Source organism: Camelus dromedarius, chromosome 12, assembly GCF_036321535.1.
Source record: "Camelus dromedarius isolate mCamDro1 chromosome 12, mCamDro1.pat, whole genome shotgun sequence".
NCBI classification, from domain to species: Eukaryota; Metazoa; Chordata; class Mammalia; order Artiodactyla; family Camelidae; genus Camelus; species Camelus dromedarius.
In genome coordinates this window covers 47,100,128-47,123,880 of record NC_087447.1, presented here as the reverse complement: position 1 = coordinate 47,123,880, position 23,753 = coordinate 47,100,128, and the positions used below count along the sequence as shown (strand labels likewise).

General features: G+C 49.5%; 1 protein-coding gene across 2 annotated transcripts in view; it reads left to right on the top strand.

Annotated features, from left to right (window-relative positions):
* The window catches only part of CLPB (ClpB family mitochondrial disaggregase), a 150,879-nt gene extending 127,607 nt beyond the window's left edge, over positions 1 to 23,272 (top strand). For both annotated transcript variants that reach the window (XM_064492668.1, XM_010989160.3), the window contains 9 exons: positions 8,497 to 8,574; positions 9,829 to 9,884; positions 14,842 to 14,886; positions 15,250 to 15,411; positions 20,920 to 21,076; positions 21,892 to 21,965; positions 22,132 to 22,251; positions 22,470 to 22,574; positions 22,958 to 23,272. In XM_064492668.1, coding sequence (XP_064348738.1) covers positions 8,497 to 8,574; positions 9,829 to 9,884; positions 14,842 to 14,886; positions 15,250 to 15,411; positions 20,920 to 21,076; positions 21,892 to 21,965; positions 22,132 to 22,251; positions 22,470 to 22,574; positions 22,958 to 23,206 — 1,046 coding nt within the window. In that variant the 3' untranslated portion in view covers positions 23,207 to 23,272. The remainder of the gene's footprint in view (positions 1 to 8,496; positions 8,575 to 9,828; positions 9,885 to 14,841; positions 14,887 to 15,249; positions 15,412 to 20,919; positions 21,077 to 21,891; positions 21,966 to 22,131; positions 22,252 to 22,469; positions 22,575 to 22,957) is intronic.
* Positions 23,273 to 23,753: the final 481 nt, after the last annotated feature.

Below are 23,753 nucleotides of genomic sequence, written 5' to 3'. Positions count from 1 at the left end.
CACACCAAGCCCAGCCCATTATCCAATCATCCTCACACACCAGTGGGACTCATGTGCAAGTCGTGAGCCACTGACTAGGGGCCTGACCATCAGTGGATAAAAGGAGCCCACAGACGAGAGCTGTCTAACCAGCTCTAGGGCAGAAGGCAGCCTGCAGGCACACACAGGCACCAGGGAGAGCTTTTCTGAATACACCACTCCTTGCTATTCAGGCCCAAACCACACCAGACTGCCCTTTTGGGTCTAGATACAGACAGCCATGCTCAGCCACCACCTTGGAGATGGCAACCCCCTACTTCTTTGCCAAGGCCATGTCTAGGTAGAAGGAAGGGAGACCTTGGGAGCTCTTGGGTTGAAGAGAGGAGGAGGAGGTGCCCATGAGAGTAACAGATGACCTAGCAGAGATCTCAGAAAGCATATCCTGCTGGAATCTCATGTCCACTTGGGCCAGAACTGCAGCTGTCATCATGGTGTTTTCCCTCCACCTCTTATGCCACCCTTTCCCAGCAGGTTACCTGCTCCTCTGACCTCCTTCTCACCGGCTTCCCAAGCCCGTAAGATACGAAGCTCCCATAAGTAGTGGAGGGGAGAGGGAAGAGGACATTAGAATGGAAAGAATTCGATCAGCCAGAGCTCAAATAGCAGGTCGGCCACTTACCAGCTGTGCAACTCAGGCTAGTCACTCAGCTTCTTTGAGCATCAGTTTCCTCACCTGTGTGCTGGGAAACCAAATCCAGGACTGCAGGACTGTAAAGAACATGTTCTTTCTAGTATGTAGCAGGGAGCACTAAATAAAACCTAGTCCCCATCCTCCAGATGTTTACCATCTGGGGTTGGGCAGTGTGCTCTGTAGGTCAGGCCCAGTTTTTCCTTCAGCCCGGGACTGATCCTTTGTCCCAGCCCCAGGCTGGACTCTTCCCCTGATCCTACACCGACCTCTGCTGCACCACCCACCTTGTATCTCCTTGCCATTGGCCCAGAACAGAAGTAGATGATTCTACTTCCCACTTCCCCGGGGCTGTCAGAATGTCTGCCCTGAGTTCTTGCTTCTATCCAAAGCTTAATTCTGTCACCCGAACTCTGCCTGACATCAGAAAGGCCCTGCTACTTGTCCTATGGTGTGTAGGTTGACCCTGCTATGGCTCCAGTGATGCTGGAAAAGACACAGAGGCCATAGGGGCCTGGGCTGTGGGGTTGGTACATTCCCTCTTCCATTTGTAAGGCAGTAACTGTGTGCCCGCCTTGCTAGAAGCCCTACAGCTGAAGGTCACACTGATGACAGTCAGATTGTGTTCAGCTACCGGCTCAGCTGAAGCATTTGGCACTCTCCGGGTCAGAATTTCTGGTAGGCAAGCAGCAGCCAGTGCCTCAGGACCTCAAGACTGAAGCAGGTGCAGGAGAGGCTAGTGGCTAGTGGTCTAGAGGTCAGCTGGGCCTCCCTGGGTCCTCTAGGCTAGTGTCAGATGTATGCTAGGGACTGGCTAGGTGGAGCCTGGCACCCCAGGGGTACGATGGGGATGGGCAGCCAGAGAAGTGCCACAGAATGAATTGATTTGATAAATGGCCATTTATTACCCTCACGAATTGGCTGAAACCAATTTCGGTCACATCAACCCCTGGTAAGTGCTGGGATATTGATTTGTGCAAAGTAATACAGTGAATTTATCAGTGTGATCCCCAGCTGCAGAGCTTCTAGCAAGGCGGGCGCACAGTTACCACCTTACAAATGGAGGAGATAAAGCACCAACCCCACAGCCCAGGCTCCCATGGTCTCTTTGGTCTTCTAGGGTCACTGGAGTCCACAGATGACAAGCCAGAGCACTGACATTGAAAATGAGGCTCTTCTTCCAGAATCCAAAGCTGTTCTTGGTCATGGGCAGAGGGAGGATGCCTGGACAGTTGGGCAGACCTCCTGGGAGCTCAGAGCCTCCGTGCCTCACCATCCTCAGAAAGGCAACCAGCTGTTTTTTTCAGCCCATTCAGAGCTAGACTCTGTTCCCTCCTCCAACCTGCCTACCTCTCATGTTCCCATCTCCATAAAGACACCACCATTCTCTAGTCTCCTAAATAGAAACTTAGATGTTTGTTTGGCTCCTCCCTCCTTCTCACCCCCTATAGCCCATTAAGTATCAAATACTATCATTCTTACTCCTTTTTTTCTTTTTTCTTTTTTTCTATTAAATGGATCTCAAATCTGGCCTCACCCCTGCATTCCTGATACCACTGCCCCAACTCAGGACCTCAGTATCTCCCATCCTTACCTTGCAGTGGCCTCCTCACTGGTCTCTCTGCCTCTTTTTTCTTCCCCTATAACCACTTCTCCGAAGCTGGTGTCAGCTTTGTAAAGTGTAAAACAAAAAGAAGAAGAAAAAGAAAGAAAAAAAGAAACCTATTTAAAATCTTTGAATGGCTGCCCTAGCCCGGCATATGAGGCCCACTCCTGCTGCTCCTCTCCTCTGTTGCCCCCACCCTCCCCGCTTTGCACTTTACATAGTGGCTGCTTCCACTTTCCTGCACATGCTGTGTTGACCTCCTGCCTGCATTTGTTGATGATGCCATCTCTGCTTGGAATTCCTTTTCTTCTGGCCCTTTCCCCACCTTAGCCCTGCCCATCTCCCACACTCTGGCTGGTTTTTACTTAGCCTAACTCAGTTCAGGAGTAAGAGACTGAGGACTCCCAAGGGCAGAGACCATAACTGAATCATTTTTGTTTCCCTCAATTCCTGGCATAGTATTCTGCTCGAAGTAGGTACTTAGTGCGGTCTGTCAAGGTAATTACTTTGGCATGGCCCTTTGTCCATCTCTCTGATGTGCTTTGAGGAAAGAAGAGAAGCTGTAAGCCTGCTTTCTAGTTGTTTGCAAGCATATTAGGAATGTGACTATGGAGAAATAGTTAATTACAACACCTATACTACTCAACTTTTGACTTCTTGGGTGGACAGGCCATTCCCCAGATCTGCTCCAAGAAGGCTCCTCTAGGCAGCCAGTCAGCCTGCACACCTGGTGGCTTCCCTGCGGCTCCCTCTGACCAGGGCCTGTCCTCAGAACCCATTACATCTAGTCCCAGTTGACTCTGAAGCCCATGAACTCCCCTGGGAAGCTCTACCACCTTGACTGCTCCTCCAAGCCAGAGTCTAGCCCAGATACAGAATCTCGGCATCAGCCATGTGGCGTACAGTGGGTGCACCATCCTATCCCATGCTCTACTTACCTCTTTGACTAATCCAAAAGTGTAATCTTTCCAAGCACTGCACCTTTCTGGACTTTCCTGTGGAAGTCCTGTTTCTGATCTGAGAAATATATCCAGGTCATCCTTGAGTTGTGGCGTGGCAGTGATTAATTTAGAAAACTGCTTACAGTTCCACCTCCCCACCTCACCACTTCAGGTGTCGCTCCTGTGCCCTTGCTCTTCTTGGTGCCTGGACTGCCCTGCCCTTCCACTCGTCTTCCTGGACCCTCAACACTCTGGGCTTCCTGTGGACACCTTTTATCACTGCACTTAGCACACGGCATCTGTTTGTATGTCTCTCTCCCTCCAGAGGTCAGGAATTACTTATCATTCAGCTCTGTTTCCCCAGGGTTGGCACACAGGTGTGCAAAAGGTTGTTGAACTCAACTGAGCTCAGATGAACCAAGTCCAAGCCCATCTTGACATTCTGCCTTTCCTCAGCACAGAATCTGATCTCAGCTTCTTTCTGGAAGGGTGTCTCTCTTCCCTCCAGTGATCTGTACCCCACAGCATGCACAACATGCACACAATGGGTGGGCTCAACAGAAGCTCTTCTTTGCATTTTTAATACTTACCCCTTGGTAGCAATAGTTGACCCTCAGAAAGACTAATTTACAGACTAAGAAGAGAACTCTTCTCTCATCATCTCATCATCAGATCTGAGGCACCAGTACCACTCAGTCAGCAGGCACTCCTTGAGCACTGCCTGTGCTTTATGAACCTATATGCTTAGACAGGAAATTGCAAATAGACATTTAGGTGAGTCCAATATCAGAGTCCCTCTGAAGGACAGGTTCCCCTGGAAGATGCTACGAGCATGAAACAAACATGTTCCATGCCAGGTTAGGTTAGAAAAATCTCCCACACTAGATCACTAGAACTTATCAGGAAGGATGAGTCAGCCTACCCAGACTGCCACAGAACCTAGAATCAGCTAGACAGAGGCAAAAGCCTGCATGGGAAGAGGAGACCGTTCTTTTGTCTCACTTTGGTTTTACGTGCACTGGGGCTTTCCTTCTGGAATGTCCCATCATACCCAGACTGCCTGGCCATCTCCCCTCATCCTTCAGGCACAAGTCACAGTCACAAATGGCTCTTCCCACACTCCTCCCAGTGCTCCCATCCCACTTGGAACCCACAGTTTTCATTACAGCATTCACCTGAAAGGCACAAACCTTGGTTTAGGCTTCTTTGTAGGTACCCCAACACCCAACATAGAACTTACTTGCTGAACAAATGGATAAGGTTAAGATGGGAGTGGAAGCCTTATTCACCCAAGGTAGTAGAAACCACTTGGAGCCATTAGAGACTCTTGCGACCAGGCCTCACTCTTTCCTATAAAATGGGATTTGAAGTATCTGTTCTTTCCCCCTTGTGATTCCAGAAAGACCAAGAATTAATTCATCTAGTCAGCAAGCATTGTACTAGTGTTGGGCAAGGGCCCCTCAGGAAATAGAACACTTAGCACCTGCACCTACAGAATATACAGTCAGATTAGGGCACACTCTCCCCCAGATACAAGGGCACTGGTGGATGAAACCTGTCACACTGCCCCTCTCTGAGCTCCAGTCTCTTCCTCTGTAAAATGGAGATAATGCCTGCTTCTCCAAACTACTGTAAAGATGAAAGAGAGATCTGTGAAATACCAAAGCTAATGGCTGCTGCCACTACTGCTGCTATGACTACCATTACTTTTATTCTTGTTATTATTCCAGTCTTTGCAACTAACAAAATACTTTCATAACTATTAATTCATTTTAATCTTCATATGGGGCTGACTGAGCATGTATGACTATTACCATTTTAAAGATGAAGAAACCAAGCCTCTAAAGGAGTAAGTATTTTACTCAAAGTCAGTCAACTAATTAGTGACAGAGTCAGGACTCCAAACTAGATCCTGTAACTCCTACCCTCTCTACTATACTGGGAGCTGATGGGGCAGATGTGATGTGGTAGAGCTACTAGAAAAGAATTGTTACAGGTGAGATTTAAGATGGTCCAGTAGTGGTCAACATGGCAGGGAGAAGGTGTTCTGGGAACATAACAAGGGAGCCCTTGCGTGGCCTAGCATGTGGGGAGGCTGCCAAGCCTGTTGGAGCTTTTAGAGATGGGACTGGCCATGGAAGGGGCTGAGCTGCCTTCTCAAGGGATCCTGACAACATCTTGAGCCCATAGAGCCATGGTCAGGAGATAGGCAGGAGCTGAGGAATGGATGAGTGAGCCAGGGGGAAGACTGCAGAGGGGTGTATTCATTTGTATTCAAAGGTTCATTTGAGCACCTTTCCAGGTGCCATAAGGGAGTAAGAGATGCTGTGGCAGGGGAGAGCCAGCTCCTTTCTCTAAACTGAAGTGCCAGTTCAGGCTCAAGAGGTAGCCAGAGCCAGGGGTGAAGCCCAGGTTCATTTATTTACCTCTGTAACCTCGAACAGGTCACCTTCCTTATATACATTTCCTCACCTGTAAAATGGGAATCACATTCCCAGCCCTCCCTGCCTTATAGGTTTATAACCAACCTCAAATGAAGTTGTCTACAGAAGTTCTTTGATAGACTCTAAAGTGCTTGCAGAGTAAGTTGCAGCATTTGCTTGTACACAGTGAGAGCACCAGTACCTGTGGCCACATCCCAGATGGGCCCATCCAGGTCTCTGTCTGTCCCAGCCTCTGCCCCAGCCTTGGTCCTCAGCCACCCTGCCAACCAAACACCCTGGGGGCCCACCTTCCCCAGTCCTTTCTAGCTGCTTCCATTTTTCATTCTGTCGAACACCATCTGCTTGGCCGTTTTTCTCTTCAGATATTATTAGAAATATCCAGAGTTGTAATTGTTTAATGGTTGGCATTTCGCCTGTTTCACGGGGGCCCAGATCAAGCCCACCCCAGACTCTTGCCCTGGGTTTGGCAGAATTAACCAGGGACAGCTGTGCAATGGAGTCTGCCTGGCATTATAAAGAGCTCATTCCCAGGTGCATTGTTAGAAAAGAAGAGGGAAAAGATGACCCCAGGCGTAATCCAATTCCACATTCTCCATGGTGTTTTTGAACTATATAACCCAGCAGCCCACAGCTCTCAGTGGGCTGGGAAGCTTCCTGAAAGAGAAGTCAAGATCAGAACCTCAGGTTTATGACACCTGTTCGCCCAGGCTACCTGCCTGATGGATGCGTGGGCACTTCTGCCTCACCAGATAGACCCATGAAGCCTGAACCCAGTTTATGTTCAGCTTCTTTCCAACCTAGATTCTCAACTTAGCCAACTTTTGGAAGAATGTGACTCCTTTCAGATGACTTCCCACTCACCCTCACCTCAACACACGTCTGCACTTACCATTCACAAAAGTCTAGCCTTTGACATTTTATAATACCTCCACCTCCCCAAACACTCCCACCCACAGGTTCATCTTTCTGTCAGGACACTGAGGACTCCCTCTCAGCCAGGCTTGGGATTCTCCCTCTTCATCTCCGGCCTTCATGTACCTGTGAGGCCTGTGGATTCCCCTCATGGCCAAGCCTTCCAAAGGATCAAGCCAGTCAATGTAGAGATGATCTGAGACATAGCCCAAGGGAGAAGTTAGACTGAGGTTTTTTTCAGGCCTTTCTCAGGAGTCTCAGAGAATATCTCCCAGGCAGGCAGAGTGGCTAGTTTGATGTCCATGAGGTTGTGCAGTTTCTGTCTGTTTCTGCTAAGGCCAGAACTAGAAAGTATTTTAAGTAGAAGCATTAGCAGTTAAGGTGAGAAGGACCGCAATGTGCACCTGAAGTTCAAAAATAGGCATTCAGAGTCCTCTGTGATCTGATCCCACCCACTACTATTCATGTTCATTCCTGTCTCTCCACCTCTGTCACACTGGCACCTTTGGCCCCCAAGATCCCGCCCAGCCTCTGTGATCTGTCATCAGTCCTACTTCTTCTGAAAGCCTTCCCTAACTTCTCCAGCCACTTCTTTGAAACCCAACCACACAGATTATCCCACACAGTAGAACATTTAGGATGTTCTCAAGGCTGGCAGACACATCCCTAAGACTGTCCATTCTTCCCCCGTTGACTTGGTTTCCAGGCCTTGTCCTCTGACATCTGTCCCTTTGCTGATCTCAACACTCTGGGGACTAAACTATACATGCTGTTCCATCTACAGACCAACCTTGACATTGCACAGTCCCCTTCCTGCTTCTGACAATCATGTTTCCGTTGATGCAGCCCAAATTGATACTCACTTTTTTAAGCAGCCACATGTGACAAAAAAGAAGACAGATTTAGAGATGTCACTCTACCAGTCAACTGGTAATCTCCTAGTTGTGTGACTTGGGCAAATCTCTTTGTCTCTTGTCTCAGTTTCTCTCTTCAGTATGATGGAGTTGAGAATATTTTCCACTCAGTGTATCTACGCAGGTCTTGAGTAATAAAATGTTGGCAATTTTTCCATTGGGCCTAGCAGATAGCATGTTTAATAAATGGTTCTTCTCATAGTTCTGCCTCATTGCGCTCCCTGCTCTTATACTTGAGTGATGCTTCTGAGCCTGATTCTCCCACTCTGTGCTTGGGCACTTAATTTCCTCACCTTACATGCAGAGCCCTTGATTATATACTTCCCCCTGAAGAGAAGTCAGCTCTCACTAACAGAGCTGAGCCCCCAGGGAACCTAGTACATATCTATCCCACTCCCCGCACCTCAGCCCCCCAGTGGAGGCCATGGTTGGTAGAGGTACTAATTAAGTGGCTCACCCCTCCATGCCCTGAGCTCCACACTACCTTTGATTGGCTTCCAGAAAGTGCATTTGGCTGTATTTCCAAATAACAGACCAGACCTTGGTTTCCCCAAATGGGAAAGAGTTCAGAGCTTACACCCTAGGTCCCCAAGGGTCTGCCATGGGTTTCTGCCTCTCCCATTTGCATAAGAGGCTGGCTCAACCCCCAACCAGTGATGAGTAGATGGGTTACCAGCTGAGAGCTCCAGTTCTCCTTCACCAGCCCCCACCCCCTTACCTCCATTCACCATCCACCCGCCTTTCAGTTTCCTTGGCAACGCTGAGTGCTCATCCTGGAAAACTTTATCCGAAATCTGCTCTGGGCAGCTTTCCAAATCCATGCTAACCTGATTAGGTGTCTCTAGGGGCCTTGCCAGCTAATCAGATTAGGCAGCACTAATGGTAGTGAGGACTTTGAGTGGGCGCAGAGCAGTAAAACATATTGTATACTTAGTGATAATTATCCTGCCTTTTGTGTCATTGATTTATCTGCCTCCCTCCCCATCCTCCCATCTTATGTGTTTGGCCGTAGCGATCCGGAGGAAGGAGAATGGCTGGTACGATGAAGAACACCCTCTGGTCTTCCTCTTCTTGGGATCATCTGGAATAGGTAACTGGGAGTAGATCAGCCTGTGGGGAAGGAGAGCTGGGGAGCCCCAGCTGCTATGCACCAGGGTCACATGACCCACCTCTACTTCAACTTTAGTTCCCAAAACAACTGCCTCCAAATTACAGAACCAGCAGGAGGATCATCTGTCACATTAGGAACAGCTGGAATTATGCCCTTCCCTCTGGAAGCTGTGGTACAGGGCCTAATTCGCCTGGAGGGCCAGGGCCTTCAGGTCGTGTTAGTCCTGGTCCAGCCACTCTGCATCCCCAGAGGCTGCTCTTTAGGAACAATTGAACCACCTCCACTGCCCAGCATACCAACCTTATTTAGTGTGGCTTGGAACATAACCCTCTAGGAAGCTAAAGAAAGCCCCTGATGGCCAGCACATGCTAAGTGCATAGCAAAACTAGTTGCAGTGAAATGGGTTGGGTGTTTTCTAGCCAGTTGGGTTGGATTATCTGAGGCATTCTCACGCCCTCACTCTCCGCTCTCACAGACCTCCCTCCCCTACCTCCACCACCACCTCCCATTGTCATGATGGGAATTTCATGCATCTATTACCTCCTCTTCTCTCAGCATCTTCATGGGCCTAGCCTCCCCGCCCCCCAGATGGAGGGCCCAAAGGGTTACCATAACCTCACATGATACCATGGAACTTGACCCATACTAGAAAATGACTTCCAAAGTCTTGACCATCATACCAAATGGCCCTTCAGAGACAGCAAGGTGGTAGGCCCTTCAGAGACAGCAAGGTGGTATTGTTGTTCCTTCTTTATGTTACAGAGAAAAGCTGTGAAGCCAAGGAGAGGTACTCTTTATGCTCTCCCAGCTTCTGGTTGGCCTGTAACTCCAGGGCCTAGCAGGATGGCAAGACCATGAGTCTCTAGAGGGATACAGTGAAGTGAGCCAGAAAGTCAGGGTGCTCCTAGGAGAGGCAAGATTTGTGCTGGGCTTCAAAGGACAAGATGACTCTGGATTATAAGTGTCACCTCCCAGTCTTAGGACACTGCTGTAGAGAAAAAGCCTCAGTCCCCACGCACAGAAAAATCAAGAGGCAAAGCACATTTGATTCTGGTCCCAGCTTCACCATTAATTCCCTTAGTGATGTTAGGAGAATCACTGACCCTCTCTGAGCCTCAGCATTGCCATCCACAACATAGATTATTTCCAGCATCCATACATTTCTAATATTCCTTCTTTCCAAGAGATAGTCATCCGGTCCTAATCTAACACTTCTCCTTTCCTTCTTACTAGGAAAAACTGAACTGGCCAAGCAGACAGCCAAATATATGCACAAAGATGCCAAAAAGGTAAGGGCTAGGACCTAGGCCTGATCTGCAAGCAGTGGAGAGCTTGCCACTCCTGCTAGCCCCCAAAATTGTAGGCTCCCTGCATCTGACAATAACCAATCAAAAAGATGGGCCCTGGCCCAGGAGGCAGGCCTCAGCTATAGCCCCAACTTGACCATCAATTGCTTCAGGAATTTGGGCAAATTATCCAACTTCTTTGTGCCTCAGTTTCTTCGTCTATGAAATAGGAAGGATAATCCTTGCCTTGCCTAGCTCTTGGGGCACTCGGGAGAACCCAGTGAGGTTCATTTATACAACGTTTCCAAGCATCTACTCTGTACTGGGTATTGTACTAGATCCTGGTAATACAGCATTTATTAAGACACTCCCCCTGCTCTGAGGAGCTCAGTCTGGAGAGGGAAACAGCTTTAGAAACAAATCATTACTGTCCAGTGCCATCAAGGCTGTGCTAGAAGGAGTCTTGGGCCTGAAGGAGAAAACAAGTAGGAATCAGAGGATGTCTTACTGCTTTTCTCTGTCCTACATGAGCTTTTACACTTGATTTTTTATGCCGTAAGCTATGCGATGGTCACATCCCCTTTCCTCCATGACTTGGAGGCCTGGATTCTCCAAAGAAGAGGGCCATTCCCATCGTCTTGTTCAGATTCTGGCTTTCCAAGGCCTCTGCTCAGTTTTACCTTCTAAGGTGACAGGAAATGCTTTCGTACAGAGAAAATGTCAGAGCAGTCCTTAGAGACTGCAGAAATATTTCAACTGAAGCTGAATATTCTTCCTACCTGCCTTCCCAGTGTGGAGGCACTGCAAGTTGCCTGTGACCCTGGATGCCCTTGCCAAATTTCTATGGAAGGCCTCCCCAGCTGAGGCAATGAGGAATTGCTCAGGCCTCTGCCAGCCAAACTGCCCCAACAACAGAGTCCCTGGCCACCTCCTGTCCTGCTCTGGCCACCTCCTGTCCTGCTCTGGCCAAGCTGCCCCTTTCCCACCTTGCTGAGTGCCTGGCAGCCACAGAAACAAGGTAGCTTAGACTGTGTCCTCCTGAGCTGCCTCCATGGCCCGCTTCTGCCTGATAACTGGCCAAAGGCTCCTCAGCCTCCCTGACTCTGCTAGTAGCTGTGAGTTGCCTCAGCCACAGGCAGAGCAGACCCACTCGATAGGCAGACAGACAGGAAACAGCACATGACATACTAATATGCTCCAACCGAAATAGCATTTTTAAGACAATTCATCAGGTTGGCAGCGATTGAAACAATTAGCACTCTGGAAAGGGCCATAAACTAGCAAGACTATTAGGGAAGATGCAGTTACAGGCAGGAACCACCTGATTAAGGATGAAGAATTCTGAGTGGTTTAATTTTAATATTGTCAGAAAGGTTAATATTTAATTACAAATTATAATCTCCTTATCCAAGCTGTCTTAATATGTCTTCATACACAGTGGAAGTAGAAGGAAAGTATCTGCTGACTTGCTGGTGTAGAAAGGAGAAAGGGCTTGATGAAAGACTGATGATGCAAGTCATTTTTCAGTTGGAACATCTAAGCAAGAGGCAGATTTCCACCAGTGCAAGGTGTCCTGAAAGCTGATGATGGTGTCCTTCAGTACATGCCTCACCCAGGAGACAGAAGTAACACCATCACCACTGGGAGGCAGTGGGCTGGGCAATCAAGGCTCTGGAGGCAGCCATTTCTTGGCATAGGTTCCAGCTCTGCTTTCTGCTGGCCCTGGGCAGGTTGCTTTACCCCTCCAAGTTCCAGCTGTCTTGCCTCAGAGCAAAGCTAATCAGCCCTGTGTCTGAGGTTGTCATGAGCATCAAGTGAGATACTGTGAATCACTGCTGGCTCAGGCTCTAGCACCCAGTAAGTGCCTGATCCCTTGTTCATTACCTCGTACTCTCCAGAGCAATAACCCCATCCACTGTCTTATTTGATCCTATAAGGAAAATAGCATGCATGCTAAATTAGACCCGCTATTCAGATGAGAAAACTGAGACCCTAACCACTAAGGGTCCAAGGTCACCTGTTAGGGGAAGAAATAAAATCAGAATCCAGTCTCTCAACTCTTCTCTTAATACCATTGTTCTGAGCTGCAATAGGAGGCTAGATTGTAAACTTGTCCATTTGTCCCCATGTCACATAGAGAGACAAGAGGCATGAAAAGTTCAATATAACCATCCCATGTATTTTATTTTTAAATCATAGGTGGTGCTTCTATAAAACTTCCACCTTCACCAGCCATATGGGCCAACTCATTACAGAATATATGTTTATCCTAGACATTTTCTGTCCATGTAACAGGCATGTTTTGCACCTGCCTTCAAAATCTGAGGGTCCTGGGCTGTAAACTGTCTAACTAGGGTACCTGACATCGCCAGGACCCAAGGACTGATGTAAGCGAAGTGTTATGTACAGGGCCAAGTGTAAAGTAAGGATGACTGTATGAAATGAGCACTGGCCTGCGAGTCGGTGACTTGAATTCAAGTTCTGGCTCTATGATCCTTAGTTTCCTCATTTGTAAAAGTCACTAATACCACCAGACCTGCCTGCCTCACAAGGCCTTGTTTGCATGTTTTTATAATTTCTTCATCAGACCTGTGAGCTTATTTTTTTTCTCTCATTAACCTCTACTGTTTCTCCCAAATTGAGCAGCTTTGTTAACTTTCATTATTAGGGTTAATAATCCCTGAGAAAAATACCTTAATGGTGCTCTGTGATCTCATCCTGAAGTAGGGTGGTGGAACACTGAAGACATAGCAGCAGTACCGTGAAGGGATCAAGAGCAGGGATCTGGATCCAACTACCTGGGTTCAGATTCCACCTCTAAGCTACTCTGTGGAGTTGGCTGAGGTCTCTGTTTGCATAAATTTTCTCATTTGTAAAATGGGTTCAATAATGGTGCCTGTCTCATTGGATCATTGTGAAGGTTAAGTGAGAGAATGATGTAAAATGCTGAACACCATTGTTGGCCATAGTAAGCAATCAATATACGTTGGATATTATTGTCATAATGTATTGTTGCCTAAAATAAGATAATATGAAACCAAAATTATTCCAGCCAAGAAAATCAAGCCCCAAGACTTGTTCAAAGTTAATTAGCAAATTGGTAGAAGGACTAGGGTAGGAACCTGGGTCATTTGACGTAAGCATAAGTAAGTACTGGAGTCTGTATCCCTGTATCTCAGGACATCGATTGACATGAGCTCTGGGCACAAAGCTCAGAACCCTTCAGATGAAGACTGCGAAGAGCCCAGCTGGTTGGTGGAGCAAGAAACATGAGGCAGTAGAGTATAGTGGCTAAGAACACAGGCTTGGAGCCAGATTGTCAAGCTGGAGTGACCCTGAGCAATTTACTTTAATCTGTGACTCAATTTTCTCATCTGTAAGGTGGAGATGATAATAGTTCTTACCTCATAGACTTATGCATGTTCTAAGCCCTTTATAGCTTGCTTAGGACATTGCCAGGCACATAGCAAGCACCCAGTGAGCGTCAGCTGTTATCATCAGATCCCCATCTCATGCTTCCAGCCCATTGCTCCCTCTGGGCAACACTCCCAGCTTCCCCATGTCGATCTTCCCACCCTTCCTGAAGCCTGTGTTTTTCTTGGCTGTACTGCCTGGGGCCCTCTGAAAATGCTTGCTGGCTAATGCCCGATGTGTTCTGAGAGCAGTGATCACCCCCACGTGGCCTAAAGAATGTGTCCATGGCCTTTCACACCTCTTGGGTTAGTTCCTTTCCTCAGGCCTCTGGTGAGGCAGGGAGAGGACATAAGGGCCTGTGTACATAGGAAGGAAACTGCAGCTCCAAAAGGGGAGGCAACCTGACCAAAGCCACACAGACCGTGGAGAACTGGGGCTGGAAGCCTAGCCCCCTGACTGCCAGCCCAGGGCTCTTTCTGCCGCTGTGTATCTCAGGTGCAGAGTGACAGGACAGAAAAAACTGGAATACATCACAGACTGAACTTCTGACCAGCAGCCGAACTAGAGTTTGGCCTGGATTTCAGACATAGCTACTGCCATCTCAGAGCCTTGGTGCCCCCTCCTCCTCAGCTCTCAGGAGAAGCATAGTCAGTGAGTGCAGTCTGTGAGACAGAAGCATGTGCTTCCATGTGCGTGTGCTTTAAGAGAGGAGCCCAGGGAGCCTATGGGGAACCCTGGTCTGGGTGGAGAGACAGGGCACCTCTGAATGCCCTTACAATGCCCTGAATCCCTGCATTCCTCATGAAAAGGCTTGTGTTAACTCACACATCCCGCACTAGACGGTGTTCTCTTCTGAGGCTAATTATGGTTGGGCCTCACCCCAAGGGCCACTTCCCAGGAAATCACCCCTAGGTGGAGAGAGAAGAGCTGCAGGCTACATTGTGGATAGCTCTTAAATGAAGTGAAAACATGTAAATAAATGAAAAGATTTATTAGTTGAGCAGAAAAGTAACCTAAAACAAAGGGGCCTGTGCCCACGCAGACTTGGAAGGTTGAGGGCACCGTGGAGCTGTCAGGGTGTCTGTTGCTCCCCTCCATCTCATCATGATCCTCACTGATGGTGACTGACTTTCCCTGTGTCGGCCTGGCCCACTTGGGTGCTCCTAGAGAACAGAGAGCTAGCCGCTCCAGTGCCCAGAACACACAGGATGCCCTCAGGAAATGTAGGATGGATGGGAGGTGGGGGCATGGGTGGGGGGATGATGTGGTAATCAGGCTCAGCAGAAACCTTAAAAAGACATTCTGAGACAGATTCAGAAGGGCAGGGATATGACTTGGGTTTATTAAATAGGTAAGGAATGAGGGAGTCATGGGGGATGAGTGGACAGAAAAGGAGGCAAAGACCCAGAAAAAAACTATTATGAAAGTGAGAGAGAACTTGTCTTGGTATGGTTTGAAAGCCTGGAAGATATTTGAGATGCTCTCCTCCTTAACCCTTCCCTTTGCCTTCTTGCCTTCAAATGGACTCCTGCTTGTTTCCATACAGGGTTTCATCAGGCTAGACATGTCTGAGTTCCAGGAGCGGCATGAGGTGAGAGTCCTCGGAGAAGTGTGGTTTGGAGAGGCTGTCAACATGACTCTGCCTGGGTATTTTGATGTGACTTGTCATTTGGGCCTGAGATAATTCCAGCAGCCTTGGGATTTGTCCTTAGGGAGCATCCGTATGCAGCAGGGTCACTGATCTGTTTTGCATAGGATTTGCCCTGAAGAATAAATGTAGAAAAGATCTATCTGCTCTCCCATCACAGCGGATTCCTTCCACCCCAGGAGACAGCCTGTCTTTGTTGAGACAAGCAGTCTTAACAGTATATAAAGCCACCTTCCTGTGCATGCCCCATATTGGAAACTAAAAGCATAGGAAAGCCTACCTAACATATTTCCTTCCTTCTACCAGGTGGCCAAGTTTATCGGGTCCCCACCAGGCTACATCGGCCACGAGGAGGGTGGCCAGCTGACGAAAAAGCTGAAGCAGTGCCCCAACGCCGTGGTGCTCTTCGATGAGGTGGACAAGGCCCATCCAGATGTGCTCACCATCATGTTGCAGCTGTTTGATGAGGTGAAAGTCGGCTTGGGCCAATATGGAGGGGGATGGGCGTGCACAGCTGGAGGGACAGGGCACTGTGAATACCAGGACCCAAGGACCCAGAGTTGATCATTTCTCAACGTTCTGCTCTTAATAAAAAAACTGAACGTGTATGTTCAGTCATTTTGCAGATGTGGCTTCACCTCCTCTCTGGATCAGGGCCCACACTGGGCACCCAAGGGAGAGGGAAGATGAGCACTGCCCATGAGTTGAAATGTTGTGGTTGCCCAGGCTACCTTCTACAGAGACAGAGTAGGGCAAAGGAACCCAGAGGGAGAGAGACCTGAATTTTTAGTTCCAGCTCTGCTCCATCTCTAAGCATCAGGGACCTCATGCAACAAACAGGGAGGCTAGATCCAAGACAAGCTCCAAGAACCTTTCTGGCTCAGACAGCCCCTGCTCCTCCCTGTGTGTCAACCATCATCTTCACCAGTTGTTTAAATGCCAATAATGTGTTGCTGTCTATGATGGTGATGATGATGGTATGGTGGTGTCCTTTTCTCCTGAGGAGCTCCAGGCTCCTCAAAAACGAGGACAGTCTCCCTCCACAAATGGTGGAGTGAGCTGTAAATGAGAACAGCTCCCTCTTATTCAGCACATGCTAGGTAAGTTTTGTGCTAAAGACTTTACAGACATTACCGCTAATCATCACAATAGCTGGGCAAGAAAGAAATCATTTTTTACAGGTGAAGAAACTGAGGTTCAGTGAGATTATAAATGACTTGCCCAGGGCCACAGAGCTACTGTGTGGAGGAGCCAGAAGTGGGCTGCAGATAGATCTGGTCCCAGAGCCCCAGTTCTCCCCATCTGGACCACTCCTTACCTTGAGCTGGGGAGGGAGAGCATATGATCATGGGAGGGGCTGACTGCCACCTTTTCCAGGCGCCCTATAGAGCCAGGGATGAGGCCTCCTGTCTGCTCCCATGCAGGATCTGGATTAGCCAGCACATAACCAGGTGGAATCCAGCCCAGCTTTCCACTTAGTCCCCTCCAGTGCTGGGAAAATGGAAAGGAGTTTTGCTTCCCATGTCCCAGCTGCACTAATGAAATGCAAGAAGGGACACCCCTGGACCACATAACATATCAGGTACCAAGCCAGGAAGACCCAGCTCCAAAGTGCCCATAGCTGCCCACTGCCTTCCCCACCCAGCCCAGCATCCTTGCCCCTGCCCCAGTTTTATTGTTGTCTTTCCAGCCTCTCAGCTACTCCCTGTCCACAGACCCCCACTGAGGAATGAAGACCAGTCCTTCAAAGGTCACATATTCTGTTTCCCACACCTGTGCACTTGTACTCTGAGACCTCCCACTCCATTCTAGCCTCTTAACAGGACTCAGGCACACAGCTCTGAACCAGACCCAAACCTGCCCTCTGGGAGTCCCTGCCTAGTAAACAGGCGGAAAGGAGATGTTGACAGTTTTTTACTTTGTGTGCTAGGCACTATCCTAAGAAATTTGCATGTATCAATTCCTTTAATCTCCCAACAACCCTATGAAAATAGTATTACTACTTCCATGTAACAGATGTAAAAACTGAAGTAAAGTGAGATTAACTAACTTACCTGTGGTCACACAGCTGGGAAGAAGGAATCTAGGATTTGAACAGAGGCAGTCCAGTTCCAGAGCCTGCAGCTTAAATGTAACTACCGTGCAGCCAGGGCCAAAAGAGAGAGGTAAATCTGGAGTGAAGCATTCACAGGGAGGGTGAGCGCAGCAGCCTGTTTGGCCTCTCACGTCCCTGGAGAGGTTCTTGGTCCAGAAAGAGGAAAGGCAGCTGCTGACTGAAATACAACCAGCCCCACCTAGATGCTTACTGCTCCTGTGTGTAAGCCCTGTCACCCCTCCCCTGCTGCTGTCACTGCTGACTGCCTTTGGGAGTTGGTAATAAGGCCTTCCTACAGCCCCCACCAGCCTACTACAGTTTCTACTACAGATGTTTATGCCCTTGGTTCCGTTGACCAAAGCTGTCATCCGAGTTTACTTAGCCAGATTTATGTATTTTTGCTCCTTGAGGACAGAGACCTTATCTGACTCTCAGCCCACAGCATCAGGGGAAATGCTCTTTAGACTAAGATAATTTAACAGTAATTCAGCAAACATTACAAGGATGAGTAAATGTTTGTCGGGTAAACAGAGTGGAGAGGGCCGGCAGTAGACACCTAATGTGCAGAAGCAGAGGGGCTTGAAGCAGCCTGGTATATCTGGGGAACTACAGCTGTTCAGTATTGCTTGACTGCAGAGGGAAAGTAAGAGCAGAATGGTGGGGATCAGGTGGGTAAGGTAGACAAAGGCAAGTTAAAATGCCAGGGAAAGGAGTGTGGATTTATTTGGTGGATTGTAAGGAGCCTTTAAAGACTTTAAGCAAGAGAGAAATATTGATCAGGTTTTCACTTTATGAAGATCCTGTAGGCAGGAGAATGGCCTAGAAGGAAGAAGAGGGACCAGTGAGAGCTCCTGGGAGGTTGACTATGCAGGGCTCAGTGATTGGATGGGAGGAGAGATGGAGGGGCCAAGGTTGACCAGCAGCAGGACTTTTGGCCTGGCTAACCCGTGGCTGCTGCTGCTTTCAGCTGAGGGAGGGAACGCAGGGGAATGAGCAGCAGGTTGGCGAGGAAGGTAAGGAGCTGAGGTTTGGAATTGTTGAAAATGAGATGCTGGGAGCAAAGCCAGATGGAGATGTCCAAGAGGCCGCTCATAAGTTGGAGAGATCTGGAGCACAGGAGAGGTCTGCACCGGAAGTAGAGGTTCGGGAATGCTCTAGCACAGAGAAGGTAACGGAAACCACAGTGGGAATATGGTGTGCAGTGAAGAGCAGGGAAAAGCAGAGCCTTGCAGCCTCTCCGGAAGGAGCCAAAGAGGGAATTGCCAGAGAGTTCAGAGCCTAACTGAGAAATGTGCAGGGCAGAATGGACCAGGCAGAATAGACAGTCCCTGCCTCAGTGTTTGTGAGCGAGGGGGCAGACGGGTAGCAAAAAGCAGTTCAGCCACTGTAGTGAGTGTTGCTCTAGGATAAGTAGGAATTATAAGGGTACCTGATCCATTCTTGGGTCATAGGGAAAGCCCCCCATATCTAGCTCGATTCTCCCAATTCTGGACCTGGAAGAGCAGGATCCCTAATGCTCTCACCAAAATACCAAGCAGGGCTAATGCAGGTCTCTTCCCAGTTGACCCCAGAGCCTACAGCACAGGGCAGGAGTCCCAGGATGAGTCTGACCCTCAGGAAGCTACCCCTACTCCTCCCTTCAAGGACGGAGCAGTGGGAAAGCAGCCCCTATCACCCTGGGGTGAGCATTCATGCCCCACCCAAGATGTGTTCATTGCAGTCATTGCTGAAAGGTGGGACAGTGACAGCTCCCTCTTTGGGACACATTTTATTGCCAAAGACTCGGAGGAGAAGGAGACATGAGCACTGTGAGAGTAACCTCTTGGGTCATTCATACACTGCACCTGCTCCCCTCACCCACCTGGGACCCATCCTCAGGCCCAGTTATGAGCAGAGCTTTGATCTCTCAGAATGAAACGGTTATTGTTTTGGCAGCAGTGTGCTCAGTCCTCGGGGTTGAGCTCTGCACAAGCTCACGGTGTCATCTGCATGCACTTTGGTACATCACACACATGCAGAACAGGTCCCCAAAACTAGAATTACCCTCAGTGGATTCTGTTATGTTGTAACCAATAAGCAAAGGGTGAAGTGGGAGGCTAATGGCCACACTCAAAAACATCCACTTGCACCCTTGCCTTCCCCTCTTCTCACTCAAGACCAGGACAGGAGAGTGATCGGGCCCTGGATCTTGAGGCCTCTTTTGAATAGACCCCCTTGGAACTTAGTGAGAGGCCTGTGCCAAGGACCAGTGTAAAGCAAGGCATAAAAGCACTTGGTACCATGCCCAGCACACAGTAGGTGCTCAGTTAATGCATATTCCTTCCCTTTTCACCTCTGAAGGCCAGGGCTGGTCTGCCTTTGCGAGGGCTTTAGAAACAAGGGCTGACCTTGAGTGAGACCCATACCAGCAGGAAAGGGAAACACTCAAGGAGGATTGGTTACCAGCTGAGGCTGAGGCAGGGCCCAGCATTGCTGGTTCAGGCAGGCGCCAACTGGCTGAGGTCAGCGACCTATTCCCAGAGCCATGTTCTCTGATTTGGCAGGATCTGTGCTTTGTCTGCAACCCAGAGAAATTCCCAGGCAGATCTGCCTCTCCTCACACCTGTCCCAATTACTTCTCTCCCTCTTTGGGACACATTTTATTGCCAAAGACTCAAAGGATGCAAAATGAATTTGGGAGAATTCTGAGAAATTTTTATTTAGGGAAGGAAAATCGCATGAGGCTTTATTTATCCCACAGTGTTGGTATGACCCCAGTAGCCTGGCACACTGGTGGGTTCTGGGGTCAGACAGTTTAGTAGAACCTCAGCTCCACTATATTCTAGCTGGGAGACCTTGAACAAGTTACTTAACCTCTCTGAGCTTCAGTTTCTTTGTAGTGGTTGTGAGGATTCAAGTATTCAGCAAACAATTACTGAACACCTGCTATGCAAGACTCTGCGCTAGGACCCAGTGAGAATAAGACCCAGCCTCTGCCCTCATAGAGCAACGTTCTAGTGGGCAGAGTGCAGCAATGCACAGAAGACACTAAGCAGGGTAGTGGACGTGCACATCGGAGTCAGACTCCCATCAGTTCCTCTCAGTGAGGCTCTGATCATTGCTTTTTTGTAAATGACTGCAAAGTGTGGTTGTACCATCATCGAGGCTTGCTGAGTGGGTAGAGTTCCTTGCCCTTGAACTGAATGGCCCCAGACAGCTACACTTTTCTCATTCTTTTGTCTCTTCCGTCTGCTGTTGTCCCTTTTCTCTTTCCTTGGTGCATCTGTGTCTAGTAATGATGCTTTCTTCTATGTCACTTCACTTCTAGAAAGAGCTAAAGATTCCAAGGGAACTTCTCAAGTTGGTTAAAGGAAGAATCTTATTTTCTATCCCAGACTAGAGGATGGCTCCAAAGATGCAGTGATTATACCTGTTTCAATTCATGTGTCTGGTCCTCACAGTGGCCCTATAGAATACCCTCCTGGGACCTCCTACAGCAGCCTGGCTTCTTTATCATAACGCTTAACCCACAGAACTGTCACTGTTTGTTTCCTGGCTTCACTCTTTCTCTAGACTGGGAGCATGTCGAAGGCTCAGTGCCCCAACACAGAGCCTGGCCCAGAGTGGGCCTCTAAGAGAGAGTGTTGGATGGATGCATGTGTAATCAGGCTGGCTTCTGGGTGCCCTGAGAGATGCCAGACAGCAGGTGCAGTCTCGCCAGGGGGCACTCTCAGCTGGTGAGCAGTGCAGCCCAGGTGCGAGAACAGTGCTCAGAGAACCCAGAGAAGGGAGCAGCTGACTCTGCCAGGGGGACGGGGAGGCAGAGGAGTTCTGGAGAGACCTCCTGGAAGAGGTGCCCAGCCGTACTGCTTCATGACCATGCTGTCACTGCTCCTTCCCAGGGCCGGCTAACAGATGGAAAAGGGAAGACCATCGACTGCAAGGACGCCATCTTCATCATGACCTCCAACGTGGCCAGCGACGAGATTGCACAGCATGCGCTCCAGCTGAGGCAGGAGGCTTTGGAGATGAGTCATAACCGGATAGCTGAGAACCTTGGTATGGCACTTGGCCTGAGCTGTCTGGGCAACTGGGCAAGTGACCAGACCGCCAGCATGTCTCCTGGGGGCAAGGATGGCATTGGGGTCCTGGAGCCAGGCAAGGGTCCTGGTAGGCATCTTTGTCCCCAGCTGGCCCTGAGCAGACACCATGCGTCCTACCAGATAGTAGAGGGAGACAGACAGACAGTGCCCTCACTTCCTTGAGAAAGCCTCAAGTCTCTTGAGTGACAGGAGGGCTCCAGACAAAGGAATGGACAGAGCCACCCCAGGGCAAGGGGCCAGGAAGAAGACAGGGTCTAAGGGGACTGAGGAGACACACTCAACAGATAGAGACACTTTGGTGCAACAACCGGACAACAGATCAGAAATTGTATGGGGTGGGCACAGCCTTTTTCAGCCAGGGAAGCTTCCTACATAGGTGAGCCCTGGAGAGTGCTGGAAAGGAGGACTGTGTGAGGCAGGGAGCTGAGTCTGTCACCTTTCTTTCTATTTAGGATTGAACCCTCCAGTCCCCTTCTTATAAGTCAGAACTCAAGTCTTGGTCCTGACTCTTCTCCTATCCCCTTTCCTCCTTCATACAGTTCCTGCCAGTTCATAAGCACTGAACGGGCCTAGAAAGTACCCAGTCCAGTCTTCTCATTGTGCAGGTGAAGAGAAGGCCAAGGCCCAGAGAGCCTGAGACCTTGACCAGGATCACACAGACCATCAGGGGCAGGACTGGAACTTCTTTCATGGGTGGAGCCAAGCAGTGGGCACAGCTCCCAAAGGTCCCCAGGTGTGGCAAGTAGGCAGTTTTTGGTACTGTCTCTACAGGGGATGTCCAGATTAGTGACAAGATCACCATCTCAAAGAACTTCAAGGAGAATGTGATTCGCCCCATCCTGAAAGTAAGAGTTCTTTGTCCTTCCTGCTGGAGCCTCAGGTTGGGGGGATCCCCTTAGCCATTGTGAAGATATGGAAGCCCCGCATCCCACATATTCCCCAGTGGGGTCCAGTAATTCCTTACCCATTCTGGGTCACTGAGCTCACCCCATCCCTAACCTGGCCCTGCAGGCTCACTTCCGAAGGGATGAGTTTCTGGGACGGATCAATGAAATCGTCTACTTCCTCCCCTTCTGCCACTCAGAGCTCATCCAACTCGTCAACAAGGAACTGAACTTCTGGGCCAAGAGAGTAAGAGAGGGAACTGCCTGTGGGTTGGGGCGGGACATCTGCCCACTGTAAGTCAGAGAACCCTGGGCCGGGAGCACCCCACCCCCCAAAAGATGGAGCACAGAAGTGTGGGACCAGTGGCCCTGGGGCACACAGTATCTCACAGGCTCAGGCCAGAGAGCAGAGAGATGTTAAGCCCTGGGCCACATGCAGGCATGCTCCTATCTTACCTATCTCAGGCCAAGCAAAGGCACAACATCACACTACTCTGGGACCGCGAGGTGGCGGATGTGTTGGTCGACGGCTACAACGTGCACTATGGCGCCCGCTCCATCAAGCATGAGGTGAGCACAGGAGCCTGAGAGAAGTGAGGCACTGCCACACCTCCCTCCCTGGTGCCTCAGATCCATTCCCTGTGCTTGCAGCCTGTCCAGACAGACTGGAATTTTTCTTACCCAGAGCAGATGTCCCTTCAGAACCGAAAACAGTGTGGTTAAGTAAAACCTCTATCCTGGAGGTAACTGAGTATGCACCCCTACCCGCATGGGGTACTGAACTGGGAACCCGAGCCATTACTCAGTCATTAGCGCAGTCCTGCAAGCTATGCGCTGTTAGCCCTTTGCAGATGAGAAAATTGAAGCTTTGAGTAAGTACCTGCCTGAGCAGTAAGTGATAGAACCGGGCCCCAGGCTTTGGCAGTGACGACCACTTTCCTTACCGCCTGCAGGTGGAGCGCCGTGTAGTGAACCAGCTGGCAGCTGCCTATGAGCAGGACTTGCTGCCAGGGGGCTGCACGCTACGCATCACTGTCGAGGACTCAGACAAGCAGCTACTCAAGAGCCCTGAACTGCCCTCACCCCAGGCCGAGAAGCGGCCACCCAAGCTGCGGCTGGAGATCATCGATAAGGACAGCAAGACCCACAAACTGGACATACAGGCACCACTACACCCTGAGAAGGTGTGCCACACCCTCTAGCATCTGCCTACCTGCCTATATGTGCCCTCAACACCCAATAAAAGCCCCTCGGCTGTAGCATGGTAACCAGCCTACCTTCTCTTCATGCCTCTCACTCCTCTCCATCCAGCCTAAGGCCTCTTACTTCCTCACAGGCCCTGAAAGACCCCTTCTCAGCCCCAAAGTCAAAAGCAGAAATTCTGCCCTCCTCTGGCCCCTTTGTTGTAAGCCCCAAATGTGCTAACAGGTCTCTGGGAGAGGAGCTGTCCCTCCATCCCCTTCAAGGCAGGGAGAAGAGAGAGGTCCCTTATCTCTGTCCTTCAGGGTGATCCCCATGTCCCAGAGTCTCTGGGGCTTTATCTTGTTTCCTGGAAGCTCAGAAGTATGGCAGCTAAGAACAGAACTGGCTGGGAAAAGAGACCAGGCTTGAGCTGCCACCCTCTGCTGGTCTTCATGCAACTGAGTCCCCAGAATGTCTCAACTGGGAGTAAAAGAGGGCAGAGACCCAGGCACAGAGGTTCTGCCTTTAGGCCATAGCTTCCTCTTTCCCATGCCTAAAATTCCAAGG